Here is a 17,088-nt window from a genome sequence, read left to right as displayed (position 1 = left end):
GTGCGACATTCATAGGCTTATAACTTAACATAGAAATATGCCAGTTAAGAACACCGTGTAAGTGTGTCCGTGCTGAATGACCTGCAAAATTGCAAGTGCCAGGTAGTGTGAGTCTAAGGACACATTCTTGCCGAGTGCCTTTGCTTACAGCCAGAATTCCCAGCGATGAATTCAGCTTACAGGCAGTGTTGTCAGCCTGCCATCTCTCGTACGCTAGATAATACCTTTCTAAAAACAGAGCTCCCCATGGGAACCATTGATGCCGGGGGAGGGCAACTGGGAGGAAGAGTAGCTCAAACATACGAAGTTATGACTCCTGCTGAGGCTGAACTTCTGTTACATGGAAGCAGTAGAAGAGGTATCGGATGAGGTGAAAGTCCACCTATATTCAGTGTTTGGTGCTGATCTGACATCCTCTCCAGGAAAATGGCCAAAAAGAAGATTCTGTCATCCAGAATGACCTCAGTGATTCGTTTGAAGAAGAAGTTAGAGCGTTCCTCAGTGATGAACAGAAACTGCATCTTTTTGATGACCTCACAAAAGTTAATCCGGTGACAACTACAACAGGTAAGCAGCCAGCCAGAGGAGTATCTCCTGAGGAGCCACTTTCCCTGGTGGCTACTAATATATGGTAGTAACTGTTCTCATCGCATTAATAGTACCATGAACACAGTAGTTAAAGATTCAAAGCCTATTAAAGCCGATTCAAAGCCTTAGAAAGTCACATTTGGCTTGGTTGAATTTTTTTTCAAAATACTTTTATTGTAGATTTAGCCGTGCTGATCTCTTATCAAGCTCTGCATGCAGAGCTCGCAGTTGTATTGTTGGTTCAGGTAGGCAGGGTGTACTTCAGAGTTAATGCTGTTGAAGGACTCCTGCATGACCTTGTGATTGCAGTTTGGTTTTATGTGAACGGATCAGAAAATGAGGCTCTTGATTCAAAATATGCCCATGAAATTGGTTTTGCAAAGTAAATTCCTCACTCGACTTTTAAGGATGATCCTGTTAAGAGAAGCTAAGGTCTGTTCCTACTGCAGATGGGGAATTCTTGCCTCTGTCTGTTCTGCAAATGAACAGATTTGCTTTCTAGGACTATGCGAAACCTCATAAAAGCACAGGATTTATTGAATGGAATAGTTAGCAGATCCCTTAAGATTTTTAAAAATAAGGGCAACTTGGAAAGATATTGATATGTATATTGGACCTGTATCACTCTCTTGATCACCTCATTCTCTGTTAAACGTAATAGGTAACATATCTGAAAATTTTTGTTACGAACAGGAACGCTCAAATACACTTTTCAAAAGATGCTAACAGAAGGTGTGTCTTTCAGTTCTGAAATGTCTTCAAGCAAGATATACAGTAAAGTCGTTTTATACAAATGCTGGCTGCAGCCTGGTGGCTTTAAATCCATTTCAGCCTATCTCCTGCCTCTATACACCTGAGCTTATGAGAGAGTACCATGTTGCACTTCGTCCTCAGGTAATCCTTATATTTGAAATAACTGTCCTGCAGAACCCAGATGTCAAGTTCTTCAAAATCTATATGAGCAAAATAATCCTAAAGGATAAAGCCTATTTCTAGTGAAACACACGTTCTGTTAAAAGAGCAGGACTGTTTTCAGATAAATGTGAGAAGGCCTTTGCTGTCCATCGCTGTTGAACTGTGTAATTACTGTTCTCTTAAATATGAATATTCTCTTTTACTGCCAGGATTTAAAACCTCACATCTTTGCAGTGGCTGAGCAAACCTACAGAAATGTCCAAAACCAGATAGACCCCGTAAACCAGTCTATAATTGTTAGTGGAGAAAGTGGTGCTGGGAAGGTAAGGAGATTTTTTTCTGACGTTGCTCGTAAGTTTTGAGATTTGCTAGTGATTTGTAGAGCATAGTATTTCAGTGAACAAGCAAAGATGAAGAAAAAAATTCTGACAGAGCACATAGCCAGTCTGCTGTAGCAGGACCTTCTTGAAATGTGCATAAAGCATTTTGTGATTGCTGCAGTCAGATAGACTCTACTAAATATAGCTGCTCTTTAGGTGACACCTGTAATTTCTGGGAGGGCCAGATTTGAATTATTCATCAGGAATTGCACCTGTTTGCAGGAATTAGTCTGTGAGGGAGCTAGTGCAGGTCTCGGCAAACCCTATGTAGAGACTTAGAAGAAGCAGGAGAGTTCAGATCCTATCCTAGGCTCTTCTGTAATGATCCATCCCTATTCAGCAAGATATTGAGGATATTTTTAAGCCTGAGAACAAAATGGTTTGGTGAGTGTTAATGACTCAAAGTCCATTTATATTCAATTCATCTTAAGATACTAGCTGTTAATTCTAGCTGAGCTTCCAGATGGTTACATCTTGATAAGACTGCCATTCAGCAAAGCACTCCAACTCCAATAGCATTTAAATGTGTGTCTGTTGCACATAAGCATATGCACAAAAAGTTTTCCTCCGACCCAGAGCTCTAAACCTGACACAATTACTCTTTAGCATCATCACCAGCTGCATACTGTGTTTTCAGAAGCTAGCCCTGTTTCACTGACTGACATCACTAATAAGATGGTAAAAACAAAGACCTATTGTCAAGCCTCTCTCTTGCAGACCTGGACATCTCGCTGCCTTATGAAATTCTATGCTTCTGTTGCTGCTTCAGTTATCTCCCCAAAAGGCAATGAAACTGTGGAAAGGATAGAGAAGAGAGTGTTGGATTCCAACCCTGTCATGGAAGCATTTGGTAAATCAGCTTTTTTAGCAGCAAAAAGAAGTAGCGGCCACTGTGGGAATTTTCTGTGTTAATACACAAGTCTAAGCTAGCTCTTGGTCCTCTCTTTAAAAGACAAGCTCTTCAAATACTGGAGCTATGTACAAACCACCCTTAATATCTGTACGTCCTACATGGAAGAGTAAAACCACTCTGATTATTCTGTGTCTGTCACTGGCAATTTCACAGGAAATGCATGCACCCTGCGGAATAACAACAGTAGCCGTTTTGGAAAATATATCCAGCTTCAGTTAGACAGGTAATACTTACTGTGTAAAAACCTTATCTATTGTCTTGTTCCTTTAAATCTGTTTCTGAAGTCTGCCACGGAATATTTCATCTGTCTTTAGAACATATTTTGGTTTGCTGGCAGCTTACATTATTATTATTTCTTTTTTTTTTTTTTTTTTTCTGCAAGCTCTCTTCTCACCCCGATCTCTAAAAGAGAGCAATGGAAAAATAGAGATGCAGTTAAGAACTCTGAATAAAATGTTACATTAAGCTTGCACAAAACTGAAGGTGAAACGCAAAGCATTCATAGTCGGGCAGTATCGTAACGACACAACACCTATCGGATTCGTGAGGAAGTTTTGTTGAAATCTTTGCTTTTTTCTCCCCTCTAGATTCCACCATCTGAGTAGTGCTTCCATTCAGACTTTCCTTCTGGAGAAGACCAGAGTTGCCTATCAGGCCCCCAATGAAAGAAACTTTCATATTTTTTATCAGGTTTGCCTTCAGTTAATTTTGCTAGGTATTTCTGACAAACAGTGGGGATGAAATCACCAGATTTAGCACAGCTGCAGAATTCAGTCATTACCTTGTTTTCTGTCTCCAGATCACAAAAGGTGCTACTGCAGAGGAGAGGCTGGAATGGAACCTTCCAGAAGGGGCTGACTACCGCTGGCTGCCAAATTCTGAAAGAAATTTAGATGGTAAAGATTAGTTTCACAGACTGTCCACTAATAACGGCTGTAACTTTAAAGGAAGGCAGGCAAAAATGTGTCTGTCCTATTAAATCCCGTGACCCAGGTTGGTCAGCCACCAGCAGACATTTTGCAAAGCCACCTGCATTAATGTGATTCTTTTTAAGTTTCAGTTTGCATTATTAAGAGTTTTCACCTGGCTTAAAACAGCAGTTTCTGGCCTAGCGAATTTGCATCTCCCTGTGGCTATGTTTAGAAACTGTCTCGTCTTTGGATGTGCTTCAGCAACCTGCTGCCTAACTTCAGAGCCCCGCAGAGTCAGTATTCAGTCACTGACTTGGTTCTCCGGCTTGTACTCTGGGATTTACCAAAAGAGCATCTGGCTTCCTTGATCTCCTTTGACAATTCCAACTAAACCGGACGTGGTGTAGAGTGTTCTGCTTGCCTGTGTTTGTGTGCATGGCTTTCTTTTAAATAGCACTTGTTTGGCTTTTCAGAGGACTGCTTCGAGGTGACCAGAGATGCAATGTTTCACTTGGGCATTGACCGCTCCACGCAGAACAATATTTTCAAGGTCAGGTACAAAGCATGGTCACCACGAGGCTGCTAATGATGTTTGGAATGTCTTCGTAGTGTGGGATTTCTGCAGAAATTTACATCTGTATCGATGTGCGGAGCATGGGTTGTTTGGTACTCCTGACTGGAGGGCCTGCAGCTACACATTGGGGTGCATAGCCAAATATTAGATCTTAACTAAAAGCCTGCACCTGTGAACTTCAGTTTTACCTTCAGCAATTGCAGCATTAGGAATTAACATAGAAGCTTGGAAGCTACTTGCTTTTGTTTGTGCAGAAGTGTTTTGACTTGTCCTGTTCATATGGCTAAGGGAAGGCTAAGAGGGCACTGCCTTGGAGGGGAGCTCTGTTTTACAAGACTCAGTGATTGATTATATTTCAGGTATTGTCAGGCCTTCTCCATCTTGGGAACGTTCAATTCTCTAATCCAGTGGATGAATCTCAGCCTTGTGAACTAGAAGACAAAACCAAAGGTGAGGCAACAAGCATGCCGTGCTCCAGAGAGTCTTGTTATCTTAGTGCAGATGCCTAGTGGAAAGGATTACTACGCTCTTCTGCTTGATAGGAGACTATCAAGGTCATGGGTAAACCAAAATTTAAGCGTGTTTTTGTTCGGTACTTCACGGTTTCAAAGTACTGAACAAACAAAAACCTAATGCTCCCCTGCTCTGCGAGATAATATCCTTCTGTTACACATCAAGGCAACTGCAACATTAGACAATCATTTCAGAAGGATTATTGGCAGAACTGTTACTCTTGATTGTAATCTTAGCTGGTATCAGAAGACTTCCAGAAACCTGACCCAGAGGGGAGAGCTGGGATTTTAAAATGAAAGCTTTGAAGTTTTCATGATAAAGACTAAAACTTAGTAGCAGCAAATCTGTTAAATTGCAGCATAGAACATAGGTTGTCCTGCATGTCTTTGGGAGGCTTGGGGATCTAGTTTTCCTTCTGAACTGAAACAATGTCCTGAGTAGTGAAGTTTCCTGCTATTATTTCACATGCTCTGAATTCACACTACTTAATATTCAAATAGTTTTGCATACAGCTCAGGTTAGCAAGATCTTAAATGCTTCGTTAGCAACTACTCGTTCTTCTACGTTTCCTTACTATCCCTAAAATCCCTGCTTTTTTCTGGTCACGGCTGTTTGATGTGTCTATCTGGATTTAGAGGTCTCTGCTCAAAAAAGGTGAAAAAATAACAAAGAGGTACCTAGGGAGTACTCTCTAAAATGCCTACTTCAGTGTGGCAAACTTCAGACTTTTTTGGTATTGTTATTTCATTTGAAATAGAGTACGTAAAATTCTAGGGGTACTGTACATCCAAATTAAGAGTCTGGTCTTGCAAAAATTTCTCCCAGGTTTGGGTAAAAAGATCCAAAATCCACATTTAAGTTGGTGAGTTCATGGAAGTGTCATTTTTCTATACTATCTATCTCTAGACCTTCCATGACTTTAAAGGGGCTGCATTCATTTGACACTCCAGATAACCTTGCAATGTTTTTTTTCCTGAACAAGATTTTGTGAAGACCGCTGGAGATTTGCTGAAGATACCTGTCGAGGAACTGCTGGAATCATTAAGAATTCGCACAATAACTGCTGGAAAACAGCAACAAGTCTTCAAGAAGCCATGCTCCAGAGCCGAATGTGAGACTAGGAGGGACTGCCTCGCCAAAGTGATTTACGCTAAGTAAGGACATGTAGGCCAGGACGTGCTAATGCACGTAACTTTTGTGAGGGAATGGGGAGAGATTCGCTTTCCCTGGCTTTCTGCTTGGACTCAATAACAGTGTAACCCTCCCTCCCCTGCTCGGCACACCCTTGATTCAGTTGTAGATACTGACATAACTGCAGTATCGAACAGAGAGCTCTTCAGAGAACTGGCGTTTCATGTCAGCAGGCAGCATGTCCTAAGTTTTTGTTTCTTCTGTGTGATACTGGTATAAACAGCAGTAAAGGAACACTACTCTGATTGTTGTAAGCAAGCACTTTCCAACTAATCCAGCTGTCATTTTCTGCAGATTGTTTGAATGGCTCGTTTTGGTCATAAATGAAAGCATCTATGCAGATCCATCAGCGTGGACCAGCTTCATAGGTACGGCTATTCAACCCTGGTTTAACTGAGTAACCGTAACTCCTTCAAGCTACTCCTAGACCAAAGTGCACTGTCTTCCCATATTCCTTCTAGGTTTGTTGGATGTGTATGGTTTTGAAGCCTTCCCTGAAAACAACTTGGAACAGCTTTGTATTAACTATGCCAACGAGAAACTGCAGCAGCACTTTGTAGCACACTATCTGAAGGCACAACAGGTAATACCCCACTAAGATAAAATGCTAAATATCTAATTTTAAACCAGGATCTTTTGTCTCTTTAATTGTATTTCTGTGCCTCTGGTCAGATTGCAACCTTCAGTGGAGTAAGTAATGCCAGAAATCAGTAGGATGTGAGTAACAGTTGCTTTTTTAAAGAGGAGGGTGTGGGGCAGTTAGTGGAATGAGACAGCTTTCCCTCCTAGGGTACTGGAAATCTGTTCCCTGTTATACAGCTCCACTGGCTCTGTGGCCTGGGAAACTGTTTGCATTCCCTCAAAGAGCTGAACACTTAAAACTAAATTCTTGAGGGAAGTGTAGCCTAAATTGAGATTCTCTTGGAAGCTGCTGCTTATAACCATGTTAATTCTCTTCATCAAGCATAAAGTACATAATGGGTGGGGAGCTTCTAGACCTGAACTTAGTGTGAAGGCAGAGAGCCCAACAGAACCGTGTAACCCGAACATCAATAGCCCATGGTACCTGGTGGCCTTCTGCCGCAGGAGAAGAGCTTCATAAACCAGTTGTCCTGCTGGTACCTTCAAAGACAAAAACACGCTGCGCATCAGCTTTTATTTTTGAATGAGGAGGTACACGAGTTGCGTTGTTTCACAGTAGAAAAGGTATTTGCACCATGCTAAATACATTGCAGTCGCTTGCCTAACTGGTCACACACTGCTAACTCCAGTTCTCGTCTGAGTGCTCTGAAAGCTAGAGAGTCCCTGCCAGGCCTGGGCTGCTGCTCTAAGAGCTGCACTTCAGTCCTTGTGGAATTCCTCCACATGACACATACATTACCACAACGCTCTTTGCCATTAACTGGAATCTGGGAAATTACTTTCTTTATGGCACCAGCATGATGGTACCTTCTGCCTCACGGCATAGTTTTATCAATTTATTCAGGAGATAAGTATCTCTTGGACCATAATTTGTGCTTTCATATGCCCAGCGTTTTTTTCCTGCCTGCCCTTGTCAGTGTGCCAGGGGTTAATGGTCAGTGAAGATGGAAACCAAGTTCAAGCACACAATTACATTCCTTGAAACTGATTCATGACCTCTGTTTATAGTACCCCTCCCAATTACTGCCTGCCCTCTTACCTCTCTTGATCTGGCTGTGTCCCAAACCACTTAAACGCCATTAGTGGCTGTGCTGAGCAAGCTTTTGGCAGGAGACTTTTAAAATAACTGGCCAGAGCTTGTGCTTGTTAAACACTCCTGACAGTTCGTTCTGTAATTCAGCATAAATATTGTACAAAGTATTTCAACCGATGGCTTTCTCCACTTCCTTTTGGATCAGGCTTTGTTTTAAATGGAGCCCAGTTAGTAAAGCCTGGCACACAATGGTTGTTTCAGGGTTATGTCCCAACCTAAGGAAGGAGTTCTGGGCATTCCTTGCCCTTCAGGGCAAAACTCCGTACAGCCAGGAGAGGCTTAGTGTGACTGTAGCCTCTGTTTACTCTGTAAAGCAGCCTTGCAGCGTGCTCTGATAAATCTGTGAGGTTCCCAAATACTTAAACAAATTGTCCCAGCAGGATCTGCTGCTACATACCCAAAAGCCACCTGGGGTAGAATATCCTCGTTTGTTTTTTTTCCTCAAGATTGCCATCGAACATGAGCTGAGCTTTGGATGAGCAGGCTGAGCCTGGGATTAACTTGTTAAACAGTAACTGCATCAAACTGCAAAAAGGCGTGCAGTTACTTGAGCTCTAGTGCCCTCTGCTGCAGAATAACCGGTTTCTCTCTTACTTCAGGAAGAATATGCAGCTGAAGGCCTAGAGTGGTCTTTCATAAACTACCAGGATAACCAGAACTGCCTTGAGCTGATAGAGGGCAATCCGCTCAGCATTTTTTCTTTGCTGAATGAGGTGAGTGTGGATCTGAACCCCTCATGCTTTTGGCCTCGTTGCCTGGCTTCCGTCCCATGCCACCAAAGAAAACGTGAACACTAAATTAGTAGGAAACTTGTCAGTTGTAAGATTTCTGCAAAGCTTATTTTTCAGAACAATCATGGTGCTGGTTCTTCCTATTCTGAGTTGGTTTTTTTGCCCTAATCCTGGATGTTCTGATTCAAATATGAAGCCTCAATTACATTTTTTTGCCCCCTGCCCCTGCCCAGTGTTTCAGGGCTTGCATACTCAAAGCAACTCTAAAAGTAAAATGGCTGTGATTTTAATTTGAAGTATCTTAGCTTTTAAAGACAGTTGTTTATGACAAATAAGAGATGCTGCAATTTTGTCTCGTTTGCTCTGCAGGAGTGCCGTCTGAATAGATCCTCGAACACTGACCTGTTTCAAACTCGGATTGAGAAAGCCTTGTCTAATAATCAATGTTTAAGTCGAAACAAGTTTAGTAAGAAGCCTAACTTTATTATTTCGCATTATGCTGGCAAAGTCTGCTATCAGCTGGCAGCAATGGTGGAGAAAAATAAGGTAGGTGTTTTCAGAAAGAGCTGTTTAAAAACAAAACAAAACAAAAAATCTTAGAGACCAAAAGCGATTTAAATCAAAGCACCACTAACAAGTATATTCAGTGATGCTTACTGGATATACGTACCTTGCTCCAAATAAATCCTTCAGGCCATGTAAAACTGAGTCGTGTTCGTGGTCTGACTTTCAGTGAATCATCACTGGCACGAGCAAACGCTTTGTAGCAGACCTTTCAGCAGAGGATTAAGTGGACCATGTGTCACCAAATCAGGGCTTCTTCCACTCCTGAGGCAATGCAGAAGCGTTAATGGCATCAGGGCATTTCTGTAACCATGAATATAGTGCTTCAGTTCCCAAAAAATTCAGAGAAGTTTATGAGAAACAAGAGCATGGACTCAACTACTGAAAGTTCTGAAATTACCAGGAAACTCACGTTTTGGTCTTGTTGTGGCATCAGAGAATAAGTGAAAGTCTGCAGATATGAGGGTCCCTTGTCAGTTCTGACATCACCAGCAATTATGGCAAGCGGTATTAGGTGATGCAATAAAATACCATCTCTTAATTAAAAAGAAGACTTTCTAATAGACTTTCTAATACCTGCTGCAGACTGTCCTACGGGGATTAAACTAGTCTTGAGACTTGTAGCTCACTTAAGTCGTATAACGAGAACAATGTTAGGAGCAGTCGTACATTTGACTAGATCTGCTCGGTGTTCAGCCAACTGTTGTTTTCTCTTCCTGAATCTGGCTATGAATGAATGTATGTAGTCAGATTTGAAACTATAGCTGTGGTTAAATCAAAGTTGGCATCAGAAATACTATTCCATCTATATATGTGGAATTTTTAGTCATTTTCAAAGGTGGCCGGTTTCTGCCTAAGTCCAAATACTAATGAGTCATGTTTGTGTTTGCAGGACCCCATTCCACCAGAGCTGGTCCATGTTTTGCAGAATTCTAAGGACCCTTTGCTTCAAAAGTTATTTCCTCTGACAGAAAGGAACCAAAATAACATCAAAACCCAGAACCGAGCAGCTGTTGTTACAGTGGTGTCAAAGTTCAAGGTACGTCCTGGTCACGTTTCTGCTCTCTACTGCTATCTTCATAACTAGATGAGAAAACAGTATAGTTGGGCCAAGATCAGTAAATGGTGTTAAAATGAAACAGCTGTAAAACAGAAATAGCTTCAGACTCCTGAGATTCTCTGGCTTTTAACTCACTGCGATTTTACCTTTTCCTTTAACAGCTGGGCACCTGCCTTTGTGAGGCTTCTTCCTGCCCGCTCCTCTTGAGGGGTTAGCTCCAACGGATGGCCCTGCTACAATCTGGGAAACTTCCTGAATTTACCATTAACAATTTTACAAAAGCACCCATAGAGTGGATTTTTTTGCTCAAGCTGTCCTTATGGAAGAGCTCTGCTAATACTGCGTCTGTAAAGCCATCCTTGCAAAAAAGGGCTTCATTGGTTTTATAGAAGACCACCGATGAGCTAAATTACCTGTGGAGGAGGGGTCCCTAATTAAACCTGTATTTGTTTTTTACAGGGTTCACTCGAACATCTCATGCAGATTTTGAACAGTACCACACCGCATTACATCCGATGCATCAAGCCTAATGCTGACTGCAAGGCAATGACTTTTAAAAGAGAAGAGGTAACTTTTCAAAAGCCTTTCCTCACCGAGTCAGTGCGAAGCTTCCTAGAGACATTGTGCGGGGATTTGCATCGGGTCTCTTATGATCTTGAGTCACTTGCAAAGCTCTTTTCACAGCACATTTTGAAATAGCTTTTTCTCCTTTGGAGCTTCCAAGATAAAACGTCCTTTCAGAATCACTGATGACGCTTGTCTAAAATGGAGCTAGTCAGCACAGCAGCTCTTCCAGATGCAACTTACTTGTTGCTGTATGAGAAGTTCTCTTACCGGAGCGCTCCTGGGTTATTTGGGGTGCTACCATCCCAGCCCTCAAAAGAGAGAATCTAACTGCTCAGCAGTCCTGGTCACACAGGTATCTTCATGGCAAATGCCTGCAACAAAACTTTGCTTGCTCCTGGAGTCTAAGCTAGGACAGGTTAGATGAGGTCAGCTGACAAGCACGTCTTTGGGAGCAGAGCAGCAGATGCTTAAGCTATAACTAGAGAACGTCATCTTACGTAAAAACAAGCAGCTGGAGTAGTGCTGCATTAATTTTAAACACTCGGAGAATTTGCTGATTGCACACAAGTAGTATTAAAATACCAACACTGGCTTTTCATGCTCTGCCGCGTTCGGTCAGTGCAGGGCGCGTGGATGCCACAAGAGAGGGCACACGAGGACTGTCCCTCTGTGCTAGCACTGCCTTGACCCTGCTCTGGGTGTTACTCAAAGCAGCGGCTCGGTGGCTGCATAGTGCTCTTCTCCGCCCGCTCCGTTCGTTCCCCAGCTGCCAGCGTGGTGGTGCGCAGCGGGCAAGCGCTGGCGTGGTTGCTGAGCTGAGCTGCGTCTGGCTTGGGTCGAGCACGCCCTGGGCAGACCTTAGCCGCAGCTTCCACAGACAGTGGTTACCCAAACCGTCTCCACTTATGCCTCAGGTTCTCAGCCAGCTTCAGGCGTGTGGAATAGTTGAAGCCATCACCATCAGTGCAGCAGGCTTCCCTATTAGGTAAGTCCCAACTTCTTGAGCAACGTCTTTCATAATCCATTTCCATAGCAATTAGTGGCATATTATTTATTCAGAAGCGCTTATGAGCAGGAAATCCAAATATTTTGCAGTCTGTTTCAGACCACAAAACTACTGATTCTTGACCATATAGTAAATGACACTTGCCTAGAATTAACTGTCCGTTTGCCAATCAGGATCCCTTTCCAAAGTTTCACGGAGCGCTATGAAATACTGAGAAAATCATGTGGGTCCCATAAAACCAGAATGCGTGATAAAAGCAACCATCATGCTGCCAAGAAAAAAGGTAGGTTTCTTTAGATAATTCCTCCGCTATCAAGTAAAATTATCACTGCACCAATTTAGTACCACATCGATCCGATGCAATTACTGTATTCAGCACTAGGGACACCGCTATTCTCAAAATATTTTTCTCATCTATCACCAACTTGCGTTTCTAATTTGCCTAACGTTTACAGCAGGCTCTTTGGAAAAGTCTGCAAATCTTTCATCTTATTGCTGTTTTTCTGTGTTCCTCTTGGGTAGAACAATTACAGTTACGATGGTGTTTGGGGTTCCCCCCCCCCCCGATATAATTTGATTTAGAGTTGGTTCTTGAGTAGACTTGAAAACCATTTACCTTTTTGCTTATATTCCTTCTCCTTCCTTTCTTTTTTTCCCCCACCTTGTTTTCTTGCCGAACACACTGACCTTCTAGCTTACCTGGATTCTGCCGCTTCTCCTACCTTTTGCAAACTTCTGTACGCGATTCTTTTCTCTAAGCAAGAGCAAGGATGGACTTTAAAAAACACAATCCACTCTACAAGGTAACATCTTTGGTATGAACCCCTGAAAGGAGGAGCTCATCAGGCGGTTACATTTACTACTGAAAGTTACTGCAGCCCCCTTCTCTCTCCCAGATTAATCCCACCTTCAGCCAATGGGTCTGTTCAGTAACCAGTAGATGTGGGAAGCAGGACCAGTAAGTACCAGCCTATGTCGGATATGTAAAATGGCTGGAAATCTGTTGACCTTGCGGAAGTGGAATGAACTAACGAAGTACAGGCTGGAAAATTACTTACACACCATATCTTTCTCCCTCAATTACAAACCCATTAGCTGAAATGCCTCATTGTGATAGGTTACTAGTCCTTTTTATCTGTAGCAGGTAATAAGCTGCAAACAAAGCAAAACAATTTCCTAAACAAGGGGATAAGCTTTTGGTTCCCTTATCAGCCCAGCCCCATGAACACCATCATAGTCACCAGATGCCTTCCTGTAAGCAAGAATTGCTTATATTTATTTTCAGTACCTTAAAATGCTCTCATCTCCTTAGAAATATTTATAGCAGAAAAGCAAACAGTATCCAGGATGGAAAGATACAAAGGCCATCAAGTTCCAGCATTGGGCATGCAGAAACTCATGCAGCATTGCCTTGAACACCACAATCTCTTTCAAGGACAGGTCTGAATGAAGTCTACCTCTATTTCCAAATAGATTCATCTGGCTAACCTGTTTGTCTCCTAATGTAAAAAATTGTGTACTATGTCCCAGAAATGGTTTTAATAATCTCTTATTGCTGCAATAAACTCCTGCTTAGTACCTGTCCCTGTAGCTGCTTCTGATGCCCTGTGAAAGCTGTAGAATTGTGTAGCATTTGTTTTCTGTTCCTGCATCTTTCAGTACCTTAAGGCTATGAGTCTAATTCCTTGCTTTTTGTTCTTTGTTCCCAACAGCTTTGAGCTGGGGGTATTTCAGCAGATTTTCTTAGGACTGAGCTGCTCAAATCTATTCTTAATTGCATTGCCGTTACTTTCTAATGTTTGCATGTAGGATGCTTTAAACGTGAGAACAGCTGAGCCCTCCCTGTGTCTGCTGCATTGCCTAGATCTACCCAAAATGACATCTGTTACCTACGGATCGGTTGTAATGGAGGTGGTAGGACAGCACCCAAACTACACCCTGGTTGAAACACACCGCGCTGGTTTTCTAGTTGCTAGCACATGGCGAAATCTGTGCTGTTACATTTTTCCCTGAAACACAGCTAGATCTAGCGATGTCTCAGCCATCGCCTCCTCCCCTCTTGCCGTAGGTGTATCCCCCCTAAACCGCCAAGAAGCCCCACTGTAAAGACAATTACTTGGTCCTGAGTTCCAAGTTTTGCGATACCTTCTCTTCAATGCTTCATTTGCAGGCGAGACTCCAGTGGTGGATGATGACAAAGCATCACGTTCTGTTGTTTTTGAGATCCTTCAGAATGTTGTTACAGGACAAATTACTGCTGAGCAAACAGGGAACGGAGCAGGAAACACGTCAGTGTACTGCGGCAAAACCAAAGTGTTTATGGCTGATTGTGTGGTAAGAGTGCTATTTCCTTGGCTAACCGTTCTGGAGCGTACTTGCCCAACAGGGATTCTGGCACAGATGATCATCATGGTTTAGGCGATACCCCTGCTAATGCCAGTGTGACCAGAATTTGGCATTTTCTTTCAAATTATTAAACTAAATCAAACATCCATCAGAATCCAACTATCAGAAGCACTTTGTTTAGTGGCGTCCTTGTTGCTAAAAGGCAAGGTTGTGTCTGGGGTTGTCAGTACCCTCCCGGTTCCAGCAAAGATCACAGCTTTCCTTAGCTTCAGCTGACAGCCTTGGCTACTCCGACAGGCCTAAGCAGCTGCTTTGTCAAAGAGATGAAGGAGACAAAGGCACTCCTGCAAAGCTTGCACGCTGGGCGATGCAGCCATAAAAGAACCCCCTTCAGTGGACGTGGTTTTAAGCCAGCTGATACCGTGACTTTGGGAGTGTCCACTTTTTCCCCCTACAACACTCTTTTCCCCCTCAGATACTTAAATTTTCCTTTTACGTCTTATCTAATAAGCACTAATGAAGTGCTCTCACTTCTAAAACCTAATCCAGCAGTCTTAGGACACTGAAATATGCATGTGGTTTTCTGACAACCACCAGGAGACTGTAGAAGAGGGAAGGGTGGCGAACACAACTCCGTCCCCGAGTATTAACTGCAGGCTCATACCCCCAATGCAGCTGGAGCAACTTGAAGCTAGAAGAACAGAGGTGTTAAATGAGAAAGCATTTTGCATTCAGTGTTGCTGGAGAAGATTTAAACAGAAGAAGCTAGCGAAGGAGAGATGGTCTGCAACTGTCATCCAAGCAGGTAATCTGACAAGGGCGTGGCTGAATGTAACGTACCAGTTACACTGGATGTTTAAAGTGGCAGGAGTGGTTAATTGAACACGGAGAAAGCTTAAGTGCCATCTCTCTTACGTTGTGTGCAAGAGCTTCTGAGATTCTTTGTACTCAGATTTCTTTTAATTAAATCTTCAGCTGTTCGTTCCTGGTTAGCCAAGAATCGCTTCCAAAGGATGCGCAGGGCTGCTAATGTTATTAAGCATGGCTGGAGGAAATGGAAAGTAAGTACCTTGGTACAGGAAAGCACTGAAATGGAGTGACGCAAGCTTTTTAGCGTTTGAGAAAGAATCTACCTCTGTCAAGTAACTGTACAAAACCAACACTGTCAATTCCCCAGAAAACTCTTCTCAAGCTGAAGAGCAGAAGATGGATGCCAGTCTTGTACAGCTGCTGCTAGAGTGGCAGCGTAGAGACTGCGGAATGAACTCATTCCTTACCTTCATAAAATGGGACAATGTCCCAAAGGGCATCCTGTCCTTTAAGATGCCCTCTTCTTTAGACTTAGTTTTGCAGTTTTAAATTTTGCTCAAGATGTTTGAGAATCTTGTTTAATATTGTTCTGCATCTCTTCATCAGGCAAAAATGGCTGCGTTAGCAGCAGCAGAATTGGATGAGGGTGAAGAAAAGGCATTCTTGTCAGTTCCTGGAGCTACGGGGATCTTGGCCAAACCACCTTGCTCTTTGGAAACAACTTGGCCTCTGCACGCAATAATTCAGTTCTGGCCGCTTGGCCTTGTCCTGGCTGCTGCACCTGTTACTGTAACGGGACTTCGGAGAGACCTGTCCCTGCTGGCATGCCTCAAAGTACGGCAGGAGAGTGACGGCTACAAGGTGGAAAGCTGTTTCGTTGGCTGTGGCATCACTTCCATTAGAGCTCTCCCACAGGTAACAAACCTCGCGCGCTCGAGTCAGCAGCAGAATTAAGCTGCCCTGAGTTCAGGAACCTGAACTCTGCTATCGAGTAGAGCAACTCTGAAGTCCGCTCTCAAGCTACAGTCTTCCTTTTTCCACCGGCTTAGGTATGCAAGGATGACTCCGACATCAATAGGTCAAGCTAGACACAGGGCTGAGCCGAGACTTTCAACTAAGCATGAAAACTCTCTGTTAATCTCTGTCGTAGGAACAAACTGATCAAAGCTCTGCTCCAGAAACGGAGAGCAGAGGATTCGAACGCAGGCTCTGCTGTTACGTACTATCTATTTTTTCTGCTTAGGGGATTCAAGTTGCACAAATGAACAGGTGCAAAAGCATCCACCTGGGGAAAAGCCACAGGGCGTATTAATAACATCCCAGTAATTCTGTATTAACTTCACTGCGCAGACAAGTGCGCAGACTGACTCGCACAGAGGATTTTCAGGGCAGAACGCAGGAAGCAACCCTCAAGTACTTCATCTCCTACCCACATGCACAACAGTCTTAGATACCATTTACTACAAACAAGCCACAACCCACACTGGCTTCCCTCACAAATTGCACTCCGGTTACAAATCACCTTGCGCCTGTGCTTGGGCTTTTTTTCTAATACATTTTTGAGGTTGCATAGAATTGTGTGTGCAAGAACGCAGCCTGTGCCTGGTCACAGTTACTGCAAGTAGGAAGAAGCAGTACCAAGTTCAGTACTGACTAAATACTCAAATCTTCAGAGATTAAGCTAATTTCAGTTCAAATCACAGTATTAGTACTCTTTGTAGTAATCATTTCTCTTAAATCCATTTGTACTAGGACTCCTTTGGGGGTCTTCCTCCATCCTTATTCATATTCGCTAGTTGCTTGTGTACTAAAGCACTACTTAGTTTCAATAGCAAAATTAGCTCAAAATCTGGCAAAAACATCAACTGACCTCTCCACCTCTTTTTCTTGTAGGGCTCTATCAAGTTTCACTGTAAGAAGTCTCCCCTGCATTACGCAAACGTCAGCCCCCATACGGACGCCTATTCCGTCACTGGATTTAACCAGATTTTATTGGACAGAAAAAAACTCCTTCCAACATAGGTCCTGGCCATCTGCGTATACTGTACGTTTTCCTTCAGGGAAGGACTGTCTGCAAGCTGCTGCTTTCAAATTACTCAACGTCCATATCTGCTGCTACCTCAGAGCTTTCTATATTGATGCATTGTACGTATAATATACTATAATTCAAATTCAGAACGCACGGGGCGGCATTCCTCCTCTCACGCACACGCACACATTAGAGGAAATATCAGTACTATGAGAACACTCAACATAATTAAAACAGATCAAGTGCTTTAAGCGA

At 42.9% G+C, this 17,088-nt stretch overlaps 1 protein-coding gene and 1 long non-coding RNA gene across 6 annotated transcripts in view; one reads left to right on the top strand and one right to left on the bottom strand.

Annotated features, from left to right (window-relative positions):
* LOC148056320 (uncharacterized) overlaps positions 1–13,895 on the bottom strand; it is a 16,715-nt gene extending 2,820 nt beyond the window's left edge. Inside the window, exons 1-6 of one of the 2 annotated variants that reach the window (XR_015703567.1) lie at positions 10,669–13,895; positions 9,122–9,318; positions 7,052–7,107; positions 3,578–3,674; positions 3,031–3,198; positions 2,538–2,676 (exon numbers count right to left, since the gene is read on the bottom strand). This is a non-coding gene — a long non-coding RNA (uncharacterized LOC148056320). Of the gene's footprint in view, positions 1–2,537; positions 2,677–3,030; positions 3,199–3,577; positions 3,675–7,051; positions 7,108–9,121; positions 9,319–10,668 lie in introns of those variants that run through there. The other variant, XR_015703568.1, reaches the window with a different exon arrangement.
* MYO19 (myosin XIX) overlaps positions 1–17,088 on the top strand; it is a 27,033-nt gene extending 9,945 nt beyond the window's left edge. For 3 of the 4 annotated variants that reach the window (XM_087752240.1, XM_087752238.1, XM_087752239.1), the window contains exons 3-25: positions 423–567; positions 1,334–1,482; positions 1,713–1,826; positions 2,601–2,733; positions 2,950–3,019; positions 3,384–3,486; positions 3,596–3,692; positions 4,181–4,257; positions 4,641–4,731; positions 5,777–5,948; positions 6,280–6,353; positions 6,447–6,568; positions 8,320–8,433; positions 8,821–8,997; positions 9,908–10,054; positions 10,535–10,642; positions 11,557–11,627; positions 11,822–11,931; positions 13,819–13,982; positions 14,592–14,799; positions 14,970–15,055; positions 15,411–15,719; positions 16,698–17,088. In XM_087752240.1, coding sequence (XP_087608366.1) covers positions 423–567; positions 1,334–1,482; positions 1,713–1,826; positions 2,601–2,733; positions 2,950–3,019; positions 3,384–3,486; positions 3,596–3,692; positions 4,181–4,257; positions 4,641–4,731; positions 5,777–5,948; positions 6,280–6,353; positions 6,447–6,568; positions 8,320–8,433; positions 8,821–8,997; positions 9,908–10,054; positions 10,535–10,642; positions 11,557–11,627; positions 11,822–11,931; positions 13,819–13,982; positions 14,592–14,799; positions 14,970–15,055; positions 15,411–15,719; positions 16,698–16,826 — 2,970 coding nt within the window. In that variant the 3' untranslated portion in view covers positions 16,827–17,088. The remainder of the gene's footprint in view (positions 1–422; positions 568–1,333; positions 1,483–1,712; positions 1,827–2,600; positions 2,734–2,949; positions 3,020–3,383; positions 3,487–3,595; positions 3,693–4,180; positions 4,258–4,640; positions 4,732–5,776; positions 5,949–6,279; positions 6,354–6,446; positions 6,569–8,319; positions 8,434–8,820; positions 8,998–9,907; positions 10,055–10,534; positions 10,643–11,556; positions 11,628–11,821; positions 11,932–13,818; positions 13,983–14,591; positions 14,800–14,969; positions 15,056–15,410; positions 15,720–16,697) is intronic. The other variant, XM_087752241.1, reaches the window with a different exon arrangement.

This window comes from Nipponia nippon, unplaced genomic scaffold (assembly GCF_047370975.1).
Source record: "Nipponia nippon isolate SJK-2023a ecotype South Korea unplaced genomic scaffold, ASM4737097v1 scaffold_15, whole genome shotgun sequence".
In the NCBI taxonomy this organism is placed as follows: Eukaryota; Metazoa; Chordata; class Aves; order Pelecaniformes; family Threskiornithidae; genus Nipponia; species Nipponia nippon.
Note: the sequence above shows the minus strand (reverse complement) of the source record. Positions and strands in the feature narration are given on the sequence as shown.